This window comes from Bombyx mandarina, chromosome 17 (assembly GCF_030267445.1).
Source record: "Bombyx mandarina strain Sakado chromosome 17, ASM3026744v2".
Lineage (NCBI taxonomy): Eukaryota > Metazoa > Arthropoda > Insecta > Lepidoptera > Bombycidae > Bombyx > Bombyx mandarina.
The window spans coordinates 13,173,333-13,196,733 of record NC_143223.1 but is presented as its reverse complement, the minus strand read 5'-3'; the positions used below and the strand labels follow the sequence as shown (position 1 = coordinate 13,196,733).

General features: G+C 38.2%; 1 protein-coding gene across 1 annotated transcript in view; it reads right to left on the bottom strand.

Moving 5' to 3' along the window:
* Myo10A (unconventional myosin 10A) overlaps window positions 1-23,401 on the bottom strand; it is a 138,836-nt gene that overhangs the window by 48,310 nt on the left and 67,125 nt on the right. The window contains exons 20-22 of the mRNA XM_089734127.1: window positions 23,233-23,384; window positions 21,884-22,127; window positions 21,171-21,346 (exon numbers count right to left, since the gene is read on the bottom strand). Of these exons, the coding sequence (XP_089590253.1) occupies window positions 21,171-21,346; window positions 21,884-22,127; window positions 23,233-23,384 (572 nt within the window). The remainder of the gene's footprint in view (window positions 1-21,170; window positions 21,347-21,883; window positions 22,128-23,232; window positions 23,385-23,401) is intronic.

Genomic DNA, 23,401 nt, shown 5'->3' with positions numbered 1-23,401 from the left:
TTTAAAATGTTAGTGGCCAGTACTGTATTGTTTGTTCCTAATTTAAAGTTAAAAAAAGTGAAGACCGCGAGGTTTCGTATTAAAAATGAAATAACATCCGGAAATACGACCAGAAAAATTATATACCAACTAATTTACTTTTCATAGACAATAATCATAGATTAAAAGCAAATTAAATTTCAAAACGTTTTATTCAACTTTCTCTGGCAGACTCCACATTGTTATGGGAGTAATTTTTTTCACTTCTTTCACGCGATTAAGCTAAATATACACGTTTCCTATCTCATTGTCGTTTGAAGATCGTTAATTTTGTTGATCGATTGTAAAGAAACTATGGGAAAATACGTGAATCGGTCCATGTCAGTTAGCGTTTTGTTATGTGTATTTATTTATTGCTTAGATGGGTGGACGAGCTCACAGCCCACCTGGTGTGAAGTGGTTACTGGAGCCCATAGACATCTACAACGTAGACGCGCCACCCACCTTGAGATACAAGTTCGAAAGTCTAAGTATAGTTACAACGGCTGCCCCACCCTCAAACCGAAACGCATTACTGTTTCGCGGCAGAAATAGGCGGGCGGTGGTACCTATCTGCGCGGACTCACAAGTGGTCCTACCAGCAGTAATTACGCAAATTATAATTTTGCGGGTTCGATTTTTATTGCGCCTGCGGGATTCGAACACCGTTGCATCGCTTCAACACGAATGCACCGGACGTCTTATCCTTTAGGCCACGACGACTTCAAATGCAATTTATTTTCAATCCTTTACTATTTTATAAAATTACGCTTTCGTCCACAAGACTAATTTAAATTATAATAAACCAACAATTAGTGCGTAGATGTACTTAATTGGTAGTATACAATAATTTTGCAACGAGTGTCATTACCGTGCTGGAGGTTAAAACTATTTGCACAACAAAATAACACTTTACTATAATCGGATAAGTAATTGAAGTTGTTTTCCAAGGATGTTTCTTAATCATCTACAGGCTAAAAACAAGAACGGAATATCTCTTTCTCTTTGATTAGACCATTCATATATTTCATTATATCTTTAATTTATTACTTAGTTATCTGGACGATACCACCTGGTATTTTGTTCCCTACCTATCCACTGGTAGCCTAAAGGAATATATTCAAACTTCTAGAGGACAAGTAGGTGAGCTCACGGCTTCAACTTAAGAGAATTCGCTAACAGGGCTAGCCCTAGCAAGAGCAGTGCTTCGCAGAATCTACTACAGAATCGGAATCGCGACCCACTGAGAAGATCCGGCGAGAAACTCAGTGGGCACATGGTGTTAAGTGGTTATTGGAGCCCATAGACATCTACAACGTAAATGCGCCACCCACTTAAAGATATAAGTTATAAGGTCTCGTATAGTTACAACGGCTTATTTGTATTGAGTTCTGTCAACGAAAATATTTTAAACTCTTACATTTTCACTTTATTGCAGCTAATTTAGTAATTTAAGAAGTTAATTCATAATTTCCCAAAGTTCCGATTTACAGTTTATTGAAGAATACCAAGGCATAAGTAAGCGGTCTAAAATTATAAAATTAAACATTCTCCGATGAATATCTATTTTGACATTTCCCCCAATTAAATTATTCGTCAAAACATTAAGATTCTATTTTCAAAAATCATTTTCAATTCAAAACCAGCATTTTCAGCTCTTATTCACTTATGCCTTGATTTATTAGATAAAATGTATTAACAAGTAGAAGATCTCCTTGACTCGTGAAAGGTCGTGTTTCCCTCCTACCATCAAATGCCTATCGCGTGCGCTAACTTATTACTTGTAACGATTACACTATGCAGTTAATGTCATAATTATTTACTGAACAAAGACGACGGTCATACGATTGACTAAATACTGCAAACAATATTATATTATCGTCTTTATCATATTTTAATATTTTGAAAACTAAAAGTACAATATATCTATACTAATATATAAATGTACACTGGTTTTACGGATGTTCCGTTATAACTACTGAATCATGCATCCGATTGACTTGAAAGTTGGTATCCATGTAGAAAGTACATGTATTTAATGGATAGGTTAATATTTATTTGAGTGTTGGACTCCCTAATAATAATGCCAATAAATAATAATGTTTATTTTAAATGCCCGGCGAAGGGGGCGAGTACGGCTAGTCTACATATAATATCAAAAACATTATATTAAAGATAGAAAATGGTAACGCTTTGAATGCTGTGCTCAATTTGACTGAGACATTACTCACAAAACCCCTAGGCTACCAGCGAATAGGTAACGAAAAAAAAAACCAGAGCATCCATAATAATACGGATAGACGTACGAGAAATTACGTCAGACGTCAGCGTAAAAAAAGGCGGCAAAAAATTTACCTGCCTCTACTATCTTCGAATAACAGTACTGATATATTATTTGTATCTACATATTATCTAGTTTACGTATGCCTATTTAATAAATTGTCTTTCACATAAGTTTGTTTTCTACGAATCAATTGTGTTTTGACATTTTATGCTTATGTTTTGTTTATATTGAGTTAAGTTTTCCATTTGTACTTTCCGTTTGGATTGTTTGTATTCTTATAGAATTTTTATATATAATATATTTTTAATTAATTTATTAAAGTAAATTTAATTATTATTTTTTTTGTTTTGTGTATGAGGAACCAATAAATGAAATGTACATAAAAAAAGATTGAATCGTGAAAACGTTCTTGCATCAAACCGTTGCGAAACCGGTGTGACATAGCATTTTATGCCGATTACAGACTTTTGTAAGACCCCGGGCGATTAGAATGATCGAAGACGATCTTACAAGTAATTTTACAAAACACAAGTCGTTCTCGAGCACGTAATTTAATTTAATTTCATTGTATTTCGTTAAAACGTTCATACTGTGTGCTTCTTTCGAGAATTAAACGAGCGAATACATGTTTTCATGCGTACATTAATAATACGATGTGATTTTCTACTTGGGCGTGTTACACACACGTGTTAAGAAAATCACTTAGTTTGGTAGCCGTTTTTTTTTTATTAATTTTTTATTGCCCTTGTAGGCAGACGAGCATACGGCCCACCTGATGGTGTGTGGTTACCGGCGCCCATGGACTTCAGTAATGCCAGGGGCAGAGCCAAGCCGCTGCCTACCGCCGTTACGGTTAGTCTAATATGCTTAACGGAGATTAATAATTGTGATGTCATAATATAATCCGACCGCTGAAAGATTGCGTTTTGCGTAAACGATCGGACTAATTAGCTTAAGATCTTAGAGCTGACGTTGAAATTGCAAAAAAAAACAAGTTATTTATTTGCCCTACTAACTATTTATATAATAATTGTATAATAAATCAATGTGTAAAATGAGATATAGATTTTGCATTAAATTTTGTGGTTAATTAAATGCATCTTCCAGTGACCGGACTAAAAGGTGATATTAAGAAGGTAACTTCATAATACCAAAGTCTGTAAAGGCTGTAAAGCCTAGTATGTGGCCTGGACGAGTCTTTTCTAATAAAAAAATTGTAATCAAGTCTACACAGATGGGATGATATTATAGCATCCAAACAGATTAAAAGTTGCCTAAAGGAGATAATTCGCAGCCATAAATTACGAAAGTCGGAACATTTACAATTTCAACATGATTACTTTAGAACCTAGGTTTTTAATGAAGTCAATAAATAACGATTTAATTTGTAATTTCTAATTTTTTTTTTGTATTGACTACAAATCAATAGCTGTGATGAATGAAGTGAAAATATTTTCACGACGATTTTTAATTATAATGTTATATTTTTTAAGTTATAATACTTCTTCACCTGGCATACGGGTATATAAACAGAGACATAATCCTGCAGTAATCAAGCATCACCAGAACACGACCTGCGACACAGCACACACCACAATTACCTGGGCGTCACACTTCTCCGTTAAGTTTTCGAACCGCGCTAATATCTCCTTCACAGACACTTTGGGTTCGGTCGTTTCCTCGTGTATCGTCTCCATATGGCCGCTGGACGAAGACGAATAACTTTGAGGACACTTCTTCAGACGCTCATTGCTGATTTTCCTGCGCGGAGCTTCGGGCTCGGCGCGGGTGTCCGCACCGGAGTCCGAATCGGCCGATGCATCCGCACTCGAGGCCGCGCCTTCCGAGGAGTTGATCAGGGAGTCTAGGCTCGGCGCTCGTCGCGGAGGAAACTCGTCCGAGTCAAGGTCGAGGCCGCAGACTCGCTGCAGATGTCGCCAGTTGTCACGCATCGCGAGTGAGAGACGCGGGCGCTGCATGATGCGCGCAGTAGCGCGGTCGACGGCGGACTGGCGACTCGCGACTGATGGTACGCCATGGTGGTGCCTCCTCGACTCTTCAGGGACAGGTCTTGTCGGTTTACGGTTGACCGATCACTTGCAATGCAGGTGTTAGGTAAATTGATTGGCCGCCGTAATGCGCGAAGCATTGAGCCGGTATGGATGATCGATTTCGGATTTATTGATGCATCAGTACTTTTGAAGGAGGTCATCGTGAATACTGTTTCATTATTTATACAGACTACAGTAAATTTATTAGTTTTTAATCACTTTTAAATCATTAAAAAAAAACAGATTCGTAAAACACAAATACGTATTGAGAAAGTGAAAGTATATTTCTTCGGTGACAGAGCCGTGTTTAATTATTTCCAGTTCGTATTAAAGTTCAATAAAATTGTAATGATATTCGTATTTCAAAAGTCGACGCTTTATTGTGAACAAATTTTCTTTCATTATTTGAGACGATATTAAGATCGCGTATTGCTTTCACATTGTTGAAGTAGGTTATGGATAATACTTGTATTTTGTATATTTAGGGGTACCGATTGCAACGAACTAACATTAAATATTTCATTTTAAGTATTTTTTAATTTATTGCTTAAACAATCAAACTTCTCGGAGAGCTAATCACAATTTTTCGGGGGTCATAATTAAATTGCAGATATTTTTTTCGATCACGTTTACGATCCGTGGAAATAGAAGACCGATGAATATTTTGCTTTCGAAGGCAGACAAGCATACAGGCCACCTGATGGTAAGTAGTCACCGTCGCTCATGATCAATGCCAATAGCAAAGCCATGTCGCTACCCGAAGAGGTGGACTGCTTGAAGTCCCGTTTGAAGAAAGGATGGGTCTTAGCGGTTAAAAAGCATGGACGAGTTTGCGTTTCGATAATACTAGATGGAAACGCTTTCTGGACTGCGGTTGGGCTCAGTGCTTCCATGATAATTGAGCTACTTATAAAAATAAGTGTCTTTTTCATATGAAATATCTATATATTAATACGTGAAGCAAAAACTTTGTACCCCTTTTTACGAAAATTGCGAGGACGGAGGAGTATTTTACTGGTGGTAGGACCTCTTGTGAGTCCGCACGGGTAGGTACCACCACCCCACCTATTTCTGCCGTGAAGCAGTAATGCGTTTCGGTTTGAAGGGTGGGGTAGCCGTTATAACTATACTGAGACCTTAGAACTTATATCTCGAGTTGGGTGGCGCATTTACGTTGTAGATATCTATGGGCTCCAGTAACCACTTAACACCAGGTGGGCTGTGAGCTCGTCCACCCATCTAAGCAATAAAAAAAAAAAAGTATGAAATTTCCCACACTTATAGAGAATACAGAGAAGGATTGTAGAATGCTAATATTTTTTGTAAATTATGCATTAAAAATACATTAAATCGATAAATAAAACATTACACACACTACCACATATTTGACAGCACACACACACACACACACACACACATATACTCTTTGTTTATTGTCAAACTTTTGTTATTGCTTAAAGTCCGTGGTCAAATTGAGAATATATTGAATATTGTTTGTCTTTATTATTATTTGTCTATAGTGTAGTCTTGGCGAAATTTGTGATTATAGAAGTATAATAGTCTTCAACAATAGAATCATAATAGTGTACAAACTTATATTACATTTAATTATAGTCGAATTTCGACTACCGTATGACTACTAGTAGGAAATAAATGCGGACCCAGAGTTTATTTATGTTAATAGGGTCTCGGAAAATCATCATCATAATTTGTAGAACCATTAAAATTGCCTCCAAAACGCTATTCTGTCTTCTTATTAACGTATTATTCGAGTAATTAAGATCAACCCGTTGATAGTTCAGCTTTCATCACGACAACGCAACGCAGACAATGGAATTACTAAGTATTGCCGAAATAATAAAGAAATGCATAGAGCCCATTCTTGATTTACACAGTGATTTATTACAGAAGATTTACTTTAAAAATATTCGTGTATCCAATATACGTTACATGTATAGTGTATTTAAACAAACAAAAGCAGTATGTGATACGCAGGCAATACATACTTGCCGCCACCTACCTTGAGGCATGAGTTCTAAGGCCTCAATACAGTACAACAGCTGCCCCGCCTTTCAAATCGAAATGCATTACTACTTCACGGCAGAAATAGGCAAGGTAGTGGTACCTATCCGTGCCGAGTCATATACTTTTTTTTTTTTATGATTGAAAGATTACTGGTGGCCCGGGGGCCTTTCCAGCTTCACCAGGACAGGGAGTCATATACATACGTCCTATCATTGTATTAAAATTTGTATGTCCTTCGTTTACGTCAAAACAAATCAACGGATTGATAAGGTCTTTTTAATGTGAATAGTAAGTATTAGGGTCATGAGCGTGACGTAGGCTGCCTTTTATCCCGATACATCTCATTGCACCTGAACCTTCACTGACATTTTCTCATGACCATGCAGGCGAAGTCGTGGCTAATGACTAGTAATAAATAATACACACACAAAATAACATGTCCCTTTCTCGTTTCCATGGCGATATATTTACCAAATTTTTCAATAGTTACTTACTTTTATTTTATACGGTTAAGGAAAGTATATTTATTGGAGCTTTTCGATATTTCACGCAGACGAATTCATTGAGAAAATATATTTTGAAACGAGTCATCCTTGTCATTAATAATACATATTTGTTACATCTCTAAAATGCTATAACCCTAAAGGTCTCCCCGCCCTGGTGAATGCGAAGGATAATTTAATTAAATTAAAACAGTTATAATTTTGCCGATTGAAAGGCGATTGCATGCAGCAGAGATGCGAATGTTACGATGGATTTGTGGAGTAACGAGAATGGATAGAATACGGAATGAATATGTTAGAGGAAGTCTGAAAGTGGCACCTGTGATAGAGAAGTTGAGAAGTGCGCCTTCGGCATGGTATGGACATGTGATGAGACGAAATGACAATGAGGTTGGTAAGAGAGTGTTAAATATGGAATGTTGAAGGATATAGAGGAAGAGGTAGATCTAAGAAGAAATGGATGGATTGCGTGAAAGACAAAATGTGTAAGAGGGGAGTGAGCAAAGAAATTGTATATGATAGAGGAGTATGGAAGGAGAAAACATGTTACGCCGATCCCAGGTGACTGGGAAAAGGGCAGGAGAATGATGAGTTGTGATTTTGCCTATTAAACCGATTTTGGTACTCGTAGGATTAAAATTCAAGAATCCAAAGTAGCCTCTCACAAGTTCTCAGTGATAACCAAACGTTTAAACCACATAGATATAGCGGGTTTTATATTTCTATATACGTGTGTGGTCATCATAACGGAAAGAGCTTGCCTGCGTAACGGGAGTAGCTTTGATTTACTAAAACGGTTTACATAGTAATATTTTTTTAATATATAACTTCTTTTTTATTTAATTAGGCTTATAACCATGGAAAGTAAGTTTAATTAATTATGTCGCTAAATTTAAGATAAGAATTTAAGAAATCTAAGATGGGGACGAGATCACTGCCCACCAGGTGTCAAACGGTGGTCAGAGCCCATAGACATCAATAACGTTAATACCACCTTTAGTTCTAAGTTTCTGTTTTTACAGGATTAAGTAGGAAAATAAAAGGTTCAATGTTTTTATGTATATCATCTGTTAGGAAACCGACTAAAGTTCCCTTTTCCTAATCCACGCCATCTATCGGCATAATGAAGAAATGTAACGCGCCTCCTAGCGGGCGAAGAAAAGAACTACAGTCGACGCTTTCGAACCGCGCGCGCGCAAAATTAAAAAAGTCTTTTAATTCAAAAATACTGTTTTTCGCAAACTTTGCGATTCAACTTGTGCGTGTGTCCGTGTATCTTAAACTCCAGCATCCAGAACAGTGCCCCGGGGACAGAAGACCACAAAATATAGAAAGCAATCATTTGTGAGTACCTTCCCCTTTTTAGTCGGTTTAGTTTCTGGGAATTTAAATTTAACTCAACAAACTTGTTTACACAACATAATTTGGCCCTATCGAGCCGGATATTTACCGAATACAACTTCAAAATAGGTAAATACTCAATATTTTACGTATAAACCTGCAAACCTGTAGGTACCTACACACGTCTTACATATCGGTATTATTTGCAGAATATTCATTCAATAGTTCTATTTATTGCAATAATACGCATATATACGTAGTCAAATACTCTTAATATCCATTTCTACGTCTATCATCACTTTAGGACTCAGTTTTAGTATATTTGGGTACGCGTCAAGCGGTAGTACATTTTTCTTCGAATCAAAATGGCTCCATTGTCCGACCTTCAAATAAAAATTAATACACTTAGAAGTCGTAAAGAACGATGTTTTAGACGTGTTCAACAATATTACGACCTAGCTAAAGCTGTGCAAAATAATACAGCAGAATTTAGTAATTTGTCTGTGCGGGTCAGTGACCTCGAGTCCACTAGGGAATCTTTCGAAAAAATTGTTGATGAGATTTCAGTTTTGGAGTTAAAAAATGACCCTAATTATATCATCGGTAACCAAGAGGTGCATGCCCTTGATGACCTCTATTTTGAGATTTTACGTATTTTTCAAGAACATGATTCGCGTTCGAAGTCATCGAAACAGGAAAACAAAGGCGCATCGGAGCGCGGCGCTCAGCCTCGTTTGCCTAAAATCGAATTGGTTCATTTCGACGGTAGATTAGAAAATTGGATCACATTTCGTGATACTTTTTCCAGCTTAATTCATACCAATACAAGTTTAGGTAATATTGATAAATTCTATTACCTATTGTCAGTCGTAACTGGCCCTGCGCTTCAAATTGTTAAAAGTCTGCCGATATCAAACGACAATTATAATATAGTATGGACTAGCTTATGTGACAGATACGAAAATAAGCGTGCCATAGCTACCCGCTATATGGATAAGTTGTTTGCGTTCAAGCCGTTGTCTAACGAATCCGTGAACGGATTAAATTCCTTTTTGGAAACGTTTCAAGAGTGTGTCCAAGCCCTTGAGTTATTAGAAATTGATAATTTAGCGGGATTTATTTTGTGTTATATCGGATTGCGTAATTTAGACCAAGTTTCAAGGCGTGAATTCGAACAAAAAATAGGTACAAACGAAATACCTGTTATCAAAACATTGATCGATTTTGTCACAAACCAGACCCGAATATTGGAAATGTCAATGAACACAAGTACTTTATCGAAGCCCAGTACTAGTAAAACTTTTACTCCTTCGATTCAAAATAAATCCATTAGTAAGCCTACCCCTAAAAATACAAATTTAAAAACTTGTTTAGCAAGTAGTACGAGCGCTGATAAGGCTGATTACGCAAAAAAGAGATGTTTGTACTGCAATAAACCCTTTCATTCTATTTATAAATGTTTCGAGTATATCGCACTAACACCTGTACAGCGCATTGATAAAATTAAAGAGTTGCATTTGTGCGAGAACTGTCTCCGTCAAGGTCACGCGTCTAATGAGTGCCCGTCGAAGATAACATGTACGGTGTGTAAAAACAGGCATCACCACACGTTGCATGTTGATTCTAAAACAAGTACAATTAATTCGGATTTTAATAATTCTTGCAACGACAATTTTAAGAATAATAACGAAGATCAAGTCTCGTTGACGTGTTCGACTGGATCCACAGTCATGTTGGGCACTGCGATTATACACGTATTGGACGGTTTAGGCAAATATCAACCCGTACGAGTAGTAATTGACAGTGGATCCCAATCTAGTTTTTTGACGAATGATTGTGCACAACGACTAGGACTCCCACGCCAAAAGTGTAACACACAACTGATAGGTTTAGGCGGAGCGGTAGTTCGTGATCACGGCATGGTTTTATGCAAAATCAAACCAACCACGTCCGATAATCCGATATTCAATTTAAAAACGGTTGTGGTTTCAAAAATTTCTGGTGATATGCCTTCGGTTAACTTTACAGAAAATTTAAAACTCGAATATAAAAACTTGTTGTTGGCTGACCCTACTTTCTATCGTTCGAGTCGCATCGACATGTTGCTCGGCAGCGACGTATTTCCGTTTATTTATGACGGTGGAAGGTATAGTCCGTCGCGGCAAGGATTACCGTTGGCGTTAAGTAGTGTATTTGGTTACGTAATTACGGGTCAGCTGTCTTGCAATAATACGAGTAACACTAGAAATGTATCAATGTGCATGTTAAGCAGCGAATCAAAAGTCGATGACTTAATTAAATCGTTTTGGGAAACAGAAAGCTTGGTCGCTGATTTGCCCAAAAACCCGGATGACGTCATCACTGAACAGATGTTTGTAAATGATTATAAGCGTGATAGTACAGGTCGATACATTGTTAAATACCCGTTTAAGCCTGACTCTGAACTGGGAAACTCAAGGCAAATTGCGATAAAAAGATATCAAAATTTAGAACGTAAACTGTCGCGTTTACCAGACCTACGGAAGGAATATAAAAAATTTATGGATGAGTACGCTTCGCTCGGTCATATGATTTGTGTCGGCGAGGTATCAGAAGTGGAATCAGGGTACGTCATTCCCCACCACTGCGTACATAAGCCTGACAGCAGTAGTACTCGTCTCCGTGTAGTTTTCGACGCGTCTTGTCAAACCTCAAATAATAAATCTTTAAATTCTGTTTTATACACGGGCCCGAAGTTGCAGGCTGATCTCGTGGAACTTTTGATACGTTTTCGGTTACGTAAGATTTCCTTATGCGGTGACATATCTAAAATGTACCGTTGTATTTTAATTGATGAGTCCCAACGTAAATATCAACACATTTTGTGGCGCGACTCGCCCAGTGAGCCCATTAAAGTGTACGAGCTGTGCACCGTGACGTATGGTGTAGCGAGTAGCCCGTTTCTAGCGATACGCACGCTACAGCAGCTAGCCGCGGACGAAGGCGCCCGCTTCCTAGAGGCTTCTCGTGCTCTGCGCGAAGGATTTTTTGTGGACGATTTAATTTGGTCTGTGGATAACTTGGAAGAGGCTCTTAAGATTCAGCGGCAATTGGTCGAATTACTAAGGCTTGGTGGATTCGAATTACGCAAGTGGTCAAGTAATAGCGATCAATTACTTAAAGAACTGCCTAGTGATCAAGTTGAGCCCCCAGTGCAATTCGACGACGGTAAAACTATGTCTATCAAAATTCTCGGTCTACACTGGTTGCCTAAAGAAGACGCATTTTCTTTTCGTACTACACATACGGTAGATAATATTACGAAACGCTCAGTACTTTCACAAATAGCTAAATTGTATGATCCCTTGGGTTACGTAGCCCCGTGTATTTTTCTTGCTAAGAATTTTATGCAAAAATTATGGTGCGCTCAATTAGGGTGGGACGACACTCTTCCAAAGTTGTTACTCGATGAATGGTCAATGTTTTCATCTCAAATACCGTTTTTATCGAAACTAAAACACGACCGGCATGTCTTTGTCCAAAACCATACGGTCTCTCAAGTGGTAGGGTTTTGTGACGCGTCAACGGCTGGATTCGCCGCCGTCGTGTATATTCGCAGTCAAGACGTGCAAGGTAACGTTAACGTTAGCTTACTGTTATCGAAATCTAAGGTCGCGCCCTTAAAAACAGTATCAATTCCACGTCTTGAATTAATGGCTGCTCACTTATTGTCAAAAACTTTACGGTACGTAATCGATATTTTGGCCAAGGAAGTAGAAATTGGTGAGGTACTAGCTTTTACTGACAGTTCAGTTGCATTAACATGGATAAATACACCTGCGTTCAAACTAAAAACTTTCGTCGCCAATCGTGTCGCTAAAATTAATGAAAGCTCGACAGAGGTACAATGGTTTCACGTGAATGGCACTGACAACCCCGCCGATGTGTGCTCTCGCGGCGCCACGCCAGCCGATTTGCTGCTGATCGCAGATCAGTGGTTCCGTGGCCCTCGATGGCTATACGAGCCACCGCATACGTGGCCTGTCAGATCGATAACAGAGTTCAAAGGTGAACCATTGGAACTCAAACCTCTTAAAGAAAACACTTTACTTAGTGAAACGTCAAATGTGAATACGGACTTTTATTCAATAATACTTAAATTTTCAAACTTTAACAAGGTACTGCGTATATTCGCCTGGTGTTACAGATTTATAAATAATTGCAAAGCTTCTGTTGCTAATAGAGTAAAGGGTTCCTTACTTACTTCTGAAATAAATAAATCACACGATAAAATTATTCAAATTGTTCAATTAAAATATTTTGAGGATGACATTAAATCAATAAAAAGGAAAATCGATGCTCGCAAAGCCTACGGAAACTCGACCCGTTCATTGATAGCCGTGGTCTCCTCATGGTGGGGGGTAGGCTTTCACACGCGGATTTGCCATTTACTCAACGTCATCCCTTGATTTTGCCCAAAAAATCGCATTTTACAAATATTTTGATAGATTACTATCACAAGGTCTATTTACACACCGGGCCTAGATCTCTTCAAAACATATTAGCTCAAAAATATTGGATTATAGCCGCTAGGTGTGTGATACGATCGCGCCTTTCTAAGTGTGTTACGTGCTTTAAGAATAGGCCCACTATTAATCAACCTAAAATGGCCTCATTACCAAAGTGTCGTTTAGAGTCCGATATTTATCCCTTCCAACATACTGTCGGTGTTGATATAGGAGGTCCATTTTATACAAAGGAATCAAATAGGCGTAATGCGAAAATATCAAAAGCCTATTTATGCTTATTTATTTGTTACTCAACACGTGCAGTACATCTTGAAGTACTCTCGGCGTTGACTACTGAATGCTTCTTGGCTTCGTTCGATCGGTTTACGGCTCGACGCGGACTGCCACATACGGTCTATTCTGACAATGGCAAAAATTTTGTTGCCGCTGGCAGACACCTAATTGAAATATATCAATTTTATACTTCAAATCAAAATCACTTGACTGATCAGTTCACCATTAGAAAAGTAACGTGGAAATATAATCCTCCAACTGGTAGTCATTTTGGTGGGATTTTCGAAGCTGGAATCAAATCGGCTAAATACCACTTAAAACGCGTAGTAGGTACACGCGCTTTATCGTTCGAAGAATTATCTACCTTATTTTCTAACATAGAAGCGATTTTAAACTCGCGCCCTCTGTGCAGTTTATCTACCGATCCTAGTGAATTCGATGTCCTGACACCGGGACATTTTTTAGTTGGTCGTCAATTGGTTTCGGCTCCAAGTTATGATATCTCTGATGTATCTACTAATAATTTAACGCGTTGGCAATGTATTAAACAAGCCACATTGCATTTTTGGCGTCGTTGGAAACTAGAATACTTGCATACATTGCAGCAACGTCAAAAGTGGTACGTTGATGCTCCTAATCTATCTATAAATGACCTGGTACTGATTCACAATGATAATGCCCCTTGTCAACAATGGAGCTTAGGACGTGTAGAACAGGTTCATCCCGGACTTGATGGGAGGGTTCGCGTTGTTACGGTTCGGACGCAAAATTCGAAGCTAAAGCGCCCTGTCACAAAACTGAGTCCTCTCCCTAAAGAGTAGGATGAATAACTTATTATAAATCTATTTAATTCATTTCATTAATTTTATATTACAACTACATATCTATTTCATTTAAATTTATATATACAGTCCATTTCGCTCAAAGGCTAATCGTTAATATTAGTTTTTTTTATTTTATTTTTTATTTTATGATTATATGTTTCAAGCAAAATTACATAATTTGCAAAGCCCATTCATATAGGTTAACATTCTAGATATAATAACGTTATTTTGTGTTTACCTATTTTGAAATCATTGTTGATTTCGGTGGGGGGAAATGTTAGGAAACCGACTAAAGTTCCCTTTTCCTAATCCACGCCATCTATCGGCATAATGAAGAAATGTAACGCGCCTCCTAGCGGGCGAAGAAAAGAACTACAGTCGACGCTTTCGAACCGCGCGCGCGCAAAATTAAAAAAGTCTTTTAATTCAAAAATACTGTTTTTCGCAAACTTTGCGATTCAACTTGTGCGTGTGTCCGTGTATCTTAAACTCCAGCATCCAGAACAGTGCCCCGGGGACAGAAGACCACAAAATATAGAAAGCAATCATTTGTGAGTACCTTCCCCTTTTTAGTCGGTTTAGTTTCTGGGAATTTAAATTTAACTCAACAAACTTGTTTACACAACATCATCGAACCCCTTTATTACGAAATAAGTGAATTAGAAAAGTGAAGCGTTAGTGAAAAATATAACGTGTTACTCGTATATGTCCATACTATACTAATATTATAAATGTGTTTGTTTGTTTGTCTTTCTTTCACGCGGAAGCAAAGGATGAACATGATTTTTTTTTAAATAATATAATAGATTTAGGTCTTTAAGTGATATATACTAACTTTAATTTCTGAAATTATCTCATCCTGATGGATACTGTATAATTTTCTTTTGATTGATGCTTTTGCTTGACCATGCTGGCGAAGCTGCGGGTAACAGCAAGTATATATATTTATATAATACCTAATTAATAACACACCATAAAGTTTGTGAAGACAAAGTAATAAACATATCAGAATTTATTTTATCACTTTTAATTCTGAGTTCAACATTCTCGCTGCTTTAAATTTCACTAAGCAAAGCATTTTTAATGTGACCAAATTTAAATTCACTCTATAACCCATGTAGCCAATATTCCAAACACAATCAACATATACGTAATTTTTATATATTGTTTATCATTCGAGTATTGTTTGATTTAAAACGAAGGAAATCGACGAGTCCAGTTTTTGGTTTCGAGGTTATCTAACATTTATAACGTAATATACAGTGCATTAGGGCGTTAAATAACAGTTATGTGAAGTTATTCAATTGTAATCGTGTAATAAAACAAACAGGACTAGTTCATTACGAAGCACCACGCTCTAGGAAGGCAAGAATGACTTCAAATAAGTTCATTAAAGCGATTAGATGCGAAACTATTTATTTTAAAGATTTTTGAAACTGACGTTGTCAGTTCTGGAACTTTCGGTCGATGTAAAAAAAAAACAAATTTAATTTATATACATTTAATTCTTGTGTGGACTTTTTTGTACCTTATCATTTATTTTAAAGATTTGAAATTGACGTTGACAGTTCTGGAACTTTCGGTCGATGTAAAAAAAAAACAAATTTAATTTATATACATTTAATTGTTGTGTGGACTTTTTTGTACCTTATCTACACGTTTGGACGTTATTTATCCGATCGATTTGATACTTCACAGCAATGAGTGTATTTTTGGGTTAAGCGATAGTCATAACGAAGTGTGTATGGAAGGTTTCATTAATAAAATTGGTATCTGTATGTTGACTATTGAAAAACTTTGAGAGTTATTTGAATAATAATGGATACAAGAGATAAGGGTTGCTAAAGTGATAATTTTACTATACGAATTATTATATTAAGATTTTTCTTGTGATATAACAATGACTGGCTCAAGCAATTCTTTATCTACAAAAAAAAGCAATGTGTCCATTTTTATAAGTGCATATTTAGCTTCATCGAAATTATGGGATAAAGAATAATGAGAAATATTCGGTAATAATTTAGGATATGATCTATTTAATAACTTTCATTAAAGTTACAAATTAGTAATCGGGATCTTCAAGAATAGACAAAAAAAAATTACACGCGTACGTACAGTAGCAATTTTTGCAGAAAATACACCTAAAAGCTTCTGGTCTAAACACATGTATGAGTAAATAGAGATAAAATAATCGTGAAACAATTGCGTTCGTCACGGAACGCGGTTCAACACAACGTAACCACTAAATAACAGTATAGGTGTTCTTACTAACTTAATTGAATTGCTAATTAGACGTGCATTATACCATCACTAATTTCTAGGGTTTATTTAATTGTTAATATATTAGCTCGGTTTCTTAATCTGTATTTTTAGAAACAATCGAAATCTTCCATGACTTATTTCATGCATTTTTCTTCTACGTAAGCTTCGAGTTTTTTTCTGTTTTCGAAAAAAACCGTACCATAATTTTGTTGTAAATGTTCTAGCGATTAATATGCTATCTTTCTCCCACGCCCATACTTTAATGGCGATGATGTCGTAAACAATAACGTGTTTATTTTAATTATCAGCTAAACCACTACTTGATTTGAAATTAGGTTTTTTCTAAGCAGTGTCTCTTGCAAAAGCGTAACGACAGAGATATTATATTCCGTAAGCATCGTTTGATTTGTCTTGGTGTTTCTCAAAATTGTGACTATGGGTCAACGGAATCAATATAACCGAATTGAAGTTCACGAAATAAATGCAAAAAGGTATCTAAGTATATGACAAATTAAAAAAACAAAGGAACTAAAAAACAAAAAACAAACAAAACCACGTCACCTCATATAAATCAAAGAAAATTCAAATACATTACATAACTTTCAACATAATTATAATTTCACTGTAAAATTTTATAAGCGAATCAGCACAAATAGAAAGGTTGAACATCACAGAATTATTAACTAATTTCATAAGTAAAATAGATTATAATGTATTTATCATTGTACAATGGAAGATTTCTATCGAATCCAAATGTACTTTATGAACTGAAAGTAGAAACAGATGTATGTTCATACATAGACAAAAGAGAGTGCTAGTGTTTGGGAGTTAGTTACCTATTGATACAGCTCACTGAGTTTCTGGCCGGATCTATGGGTCAGATGTTAGGCAAGGTCTTTCAGGATGAGCCCCGAGAGTTCGGTCACCAGTCTACGTGAGGCCAAAATAGTCGCTCAAGGCGATGAAACTTGCATAATAATACTGCGAACATATCATTCACGGTCATCCGGTCCCAATTTAGGATTCCCTATGTTATGGGTACGTATCAGAGACTGATAAACATACTTACATATGTTTAAATATGTACATATATAGATAATAAATCAGACAAAGAGAAAACCCCAAAATAAAAGAATCGAACTCACGACACTCAGTGGAATAGTCAAAGCCGTTAATTACTGCACCACCGATTCAATGTGTACATAATAATATATTTCAAAGCTTACGACGACACTCAAAAACTGGTATATTTTTTATGAGCCTATAACTTACTACCGGAAATGCGACATTAAATCCAATAGCGCGCGCTTCGGTTTTAATTATATTCAGATTATGTAATTGTAAATTCGGGCTGGACTACGCAAAAACCTATTATGAGTGTAATTTTTTTTTTGTTGCTTAGATGGGTGGACGAGCTCACAGCCCACCTCGTGTTAAGTGGTTACTGGAGCCCATAGACAGCTACAACGTAAATGCGCCACCCACCTTGAGATATAAGTTCTAAGGTTGAGATATAGTTAGTTACAACGGCTGCCCCACCCTTCAAACCGAAACGCATTACTGCTTCACGACAGAAAATGGCAGGGTGGTGGACCTACCCGTGCGGACTCACAAGAGGTCCTACCACCAGTAATTACGCAAATTATAATTTTGCGGGTTTGATGTTTACACGATGTTATTCCTTCACCGTGGAAGTCAATCGTGAACATTTGTTGAGTGCATATTTCATTAGAAAAATTGGTACCCGTTTGCGAGATTCGAACACTGTTGCATCGCTACATACCAATGCATCGGACGTCTTATCTTTTAGGCCACGACGACTTATATAATACCGAATATATTCGTCTCACTATTATATTGTATAGTTATATATCATCATCACCATTATCCTGCCCTTCTCCCAGTTACCTGGAGTCGGTGCAACATGTTTTCCCCTTCCATACTCCTCTATCATATACCATTTCTTCGCTCACGCCCCTCTTACACATATCGTCCTTTCACGCAATCAATCCATTTCCTCTTAAGTCCACCTCTTCCTCTATATCCTTCCACATTAAGCCGTCTGTACTAATCTTTGTAAAGTTATTTAAGTTGTATTAGCATTTTTAATGCCAGTCAGCGATACGGTACCTTTATATAATATTTTGATTGGAAAACAATGAATTTATATTGATACTAGGGGTTACCGGCAGCTTCGTTCGTATCGTCATGGAAAAGTGTCAGTGCCGTGGAAATGAAATGTTACTTCGAAATAAAAAGGTACGATATTAAAAATTAAAAAATCACGTCCATCCGTGTTTTGTTGTTACGGCATGAATGAAGGACAAACAGAAACACACTTTCCCATTTATAAGATTTTATAAAAAACTCAACTATGGATTACCGATTCATAGCTAATTTTTATACAATTATAGCTGACCCGGCAGACTTTGTAGTAGCTCAATCGGTAAAGAACGGGGGACACATCAAAGGAAAAACAAAATCGTTATTTTTATTTAATTCCAACCATTTTCATATTTATCTACCTTTTAAAACTTCTCTGGACTTCCACAAATAATTCAAGACCAAAATTAGCCAAATCGGTCCTGCCGTTCTAGAGTTTTATCGAGACTAACGAACAGCAATTCATTATTATACCTAGTCAGGTCATAAGTATTGTCACACAGTAAAAACTTTTCTTTTAGAATGCTGGCCACAAAAAAGTTTATTGAATTCGAATTTCGAATTGTTCATGAAAATAAAAATGTATACTTTTAGAATTTTACTCATTTTTAAATATGGAGTGGACGCTTAAAGAAGACCGTGTTGCAGTTATTGCGTTGCATAGTTGCGGTTACGCGCCAATTCAAATTTTTAACATACTGAAAAATTTGAATATAACCAAAAGATTCGTTTATCGTACCATCAAATGATACAATGAAGACTCTAGTGTAGATGACAGGTCAAGAAGTGGTCGCCCTCGGTCTGTTAGGACTGCAGCAGTGATAAAAGCTGTGAAGGCGCGAATTCAAAGAAATCCCAAACGTAAGCAGAAACTGTTGGCCCTTCAGATGGGGTTAAGCAGAACCACGGTGAAAAGGGTGTTAAATGAAGACTTAGGGCTTCGGGCATATCGAAGAAAAACAGGACATCGTTTGAATGCTCGTCTAATGGACCTGAGACTGAAGAGATGCCGCGCTTTGTTGAAGCGGTACGCGGGAAAAAAATATCGGGAAATTCTTTTTTCGGATGAAAAAATTTTTACCGTAGAAGAGAGCTACAACAAACAAAATGATAAGGTGTACGCACACAGTAGTGAAGACGCGAGCAACCGTATTCCGCGTGTCCAACGAGGTCATTTTCCATCCTCGCTCATGGTATAGTTGGGAGTTTCTTATTGGGGCTTAACAGAGGTACATTTTTGTGAGAAAGGTGTAAAAACGAATGCAGTTGTGTATCAAAATACAGTCCTGACGAACCTTGTGGAACCTGTTTCTCATACCATGTTCAATAACAGGCACTGGGTATTCCAACAAGATTCGGCGCCAGCTCATAGAGCGAAGAGCACACAAGACTGGCTGGCGGCGCGTGAAATCGACTTCATCCGGCACGAAGACTGGCCCTCCTCCAGTCCAGATTTGAATCCGTTAGATTACAAGATATGGCAACACTTGGAGGAAAAGGCGTGCTCAAAGCCTCATCCCAATTTGGAGTCACTCAAGACATCCTTAATTAAGGCAGCCGCCGATATTGACATGGACCTCGTTCCTGCTGCGATAGACGACTGGCCGCGCAGATTGAAGGCCTGTATTCAAAATCACGGAGGTCATTTTGAATAAACTTTAGTGTCATAAGAAACTATGTTTTGTTAAGTTCATTTTGGTATATGAATGGTTACATAATGAATAAACTTGTTTCAATTATTTTACATTAAGCATGTGACAGAATTTATGACCTGACTAGGTATATAGAGATTACAGATTTATACAGTCAAGTGAAATGCACATTGCGTCTCTTATAATCGTTGGCAACACATCCACGATTAGCTAACACTGTCACTGAGTACGGGCGACAATTTCGTTTACGATAACTTAATCTATACACGAAATCGATTCTTAATAATATTTTTTATCGAATTTAAAATATTCGAATTTTATTGTGATGTCAATGTGCGCGTGGACTTTTGAGACGAGAGATTTTTCGATCGGATCCAATAGGTTTACATTGCATAATATACGTGAAACGCATTGGTGATGCGTATTGGGTAATTACGGAAAATAAACTTATCTTCATTTTAAATATAAGTTTTTAACTTCAAATTCAATTTTGTAAATATCAAGTTCAATTTCTATTCCAAAGTTAAAATAGTTTTTGTTATACTTATAATTATAATATTCATATTAACAAAACTAAAAACACAAAATCTGGTGTCTGTCTGTGGGATCCGAACATCGGCACAGTCGCATTGATACGAATTCGCCAGGCGTCTTATCTTTTAGGTCACGATGACTTACTTACATATAATGATGCTTTGTTTGTACAGACAAAGACGTCGCAAAATTCTCCGATTCGACATGACGTTACGAGATGCAGTGTGGTGTTGTTATCTAAGTGATATGTTTAACTGATTGTCACAATTAAAGCCGAGCGCATATTGAGCTTCTATAGCGTTCCGGTAAGTTTTCGACCCGTTCTAAATTTTACTCAACGCCTAACATTTTGTAACAAACAGCTAGAAGCATGACGTAATGTCGATCCTCTTCTAGCATTCGCTTTAGAGAGTGATAGAGCTACTCGTTAGTCCTGCGCTTAGTAGTAAATAGTATATTTGAAACTATTTAAATAACACTATTTAAGAAAGTCTACGAACCTGATTTTTGCAACCACTTCAAAACGTCAAATTAAAATAATATTAGGTCACTTATTAAACAAGATGACTATCATCTTTTTTTAATTCAGTCGATCTCAAACTGTCTTTTTTTTACGAAAAATATAAATTACGTTACGAGTTTTAGACAATTTTTGCTTAATATTTGCTTACCCAAATATTATCGTAGTTAGAAAAGAAAAAAATCAGTAAAGGAAATACTCTAAGCACTGACCTGTGTAAATTGCAGAGCGAATTCCGCAATAAGGGCCTGCGCGTGGTGCGCGAGCGGAGCGTGTAGCGTGAGCGGGGGATCGCGGGCTCCGCTCAGCTGCAGCGAGTTCGGGGCCGGGGAGGTGGCGCGGAGTCCGCCCAGGGACAGCGTGCGACGTATCGTTAAACCGGCCGGCCCTGGGATAGAAAAATACAGTCTAATATGTGGCTGACACTTCGGTGAAGTATACACAGTGACGTCATTATGCAAGAAAGCGCACCTTTAACTTTTTTTTATAATTGAGGGTTTACTGGTGGCCCGGAGGCCTTTTTAGTTTGACAAGGGCAGGTAGGCGAGCAAGGGCTCAGCAAGAAGGGGCGGGATATGCTAACAGCTACCCGAGCGCCTCCAAGGGAGCCCCGCTGAGAAGATCCGGCGAGAAACTTAACAGGCTAATGTTTAGGTTTTTTTTTTTATTGCTTAGATGGGTGGACAAGCTCACAGCCCATCTGATATTAAGTGGTTACTGGAGCCCATAGACATCTACGGTGTAAATGCGCCACCCACCTTGAGACATAAGTTCTAAAAGGTCTCAAGAATAGTTACAACGGCTGTCCCACCCTTCAAACCGAAACGCATTACTGCTTCACGGCAGAAATAGGCAGGGTGGTGGTACCTACCAGTGCGGATTCACAAGAGGTCCTACCACCAGTAAACCTTTAGCCAGTAGCCACCTTTAACTCCAATAGTGACGGCATTATGCGAGACAGCCAGCACAGCGTTTTCGCCAGGCGGCACTCTAGCCGCGAACAGCCTCGCGAAGTAGAAGGGCCACCCTCTGGCCATCTCGACGGCTTGTCGCTTGACGTGGGCCCGCACCGAGCCGGGGCCCTGCGCCGCGAGCCACGCCGAGCCCGCCCTGCGCTCGCTGCTCGATATCCGAAGGGATGGCTGGTTGGATTTTATATCGCCGACTATCTGTTGAACAAACCACTCAATTAATCATTATTTTATAACTCTTTTTTTTTTACAACGAATGGACTATGGACTTTTTTTCCGGATTTATGAAACTAGCATTTTTACTGGTGGCAGGACCTCTTGTGAGTCTGCGTGGGTAGGTACCACCACCCCGACTATTTCTGCCGTGGAGCAGTAATGCGTTTCGGTTTGAAGGGTGGGACAGCCGTTGTAACTATACTTGAGACCTTAGAACTTATATCTCAAGGTAGGTGGCGCATTTACGTCGTAAATGTCCATGGGCTCCAGTAACTACTTAACACCAGGTGGGCTGTGAGCTCGTCCATCAATCTAGCAATAAAAAAAAATACATATGACTTAGCGAACACTTTCTGTTTATGAAAGAGTTGTTACTTGACCCGATCCTGAGGACCGAATGGTAAACAGTCGTAGTCGCCCTAAACACGTCATTTCGGATCCTCCCGATCCACTAACGGTGCTTGTAGGTATCTCAAGCACCGGTCATCGTTCTCATCGAACCCGTCGCTGCCGATGAAAGGCTCGGCGAGTAAATTAACTCACAGAGAGAGCCCGTTGAGTTTCTCGCCGGATCTTGTCAGTGGGTCGCGTTTCCGATCCGGCGGTAGATTCTGCTCTGCACTGCTCTTGCTGGGGTTAATGTTAGCAACGTCGTCAGGTTTGAGCCTCGTGAGCTCATCTACTAGTTAAGGCTACGCTGAAATGGTCTCTCAAATCCATCGGTTTAGGTAGGACAAAAAAAACAACTTCTCGATTTCAGAAGCGATCTCTTTGCGCCCTGAATAATTCCTTATGAAAAACCTGTCCTCCTTCAAACGAGGTTTGTGGAGAGTATTAAGCGGTAGGCAGCGGCTTGTCTCTGCCCCTGGCATTGCTGAAGTCCATGGGCGACGGTAACCACTCACCATCAGGTGGGCCGTATGCTCGTCTACCTACAAGGGCAATAAAAAAAACCTATTATCCCTGTTAAACGTTTTTTTCGGTAGTAATATAGGTAGTAGTGCAGTTACCAAAAATTGGATCTTGGTCTAAGTCACCAAGAGACACCATTCCTACCGAGTACATATATATAATATTATAGACTTACTTGTGAATAAAGTAAATCCAAAACAGCGGGTTCGTTGTACGTTTCCAGTGGTGAGAACAGTTCCTTCCGCACGCGCAGTTTCCACGGCACACGCGCGTACGTCAGGAAGTTACGGTCCGACGGTAGGAACGCGGCTGGCGCGGGTAAATCTCCTGTTCAAATTTAGTGA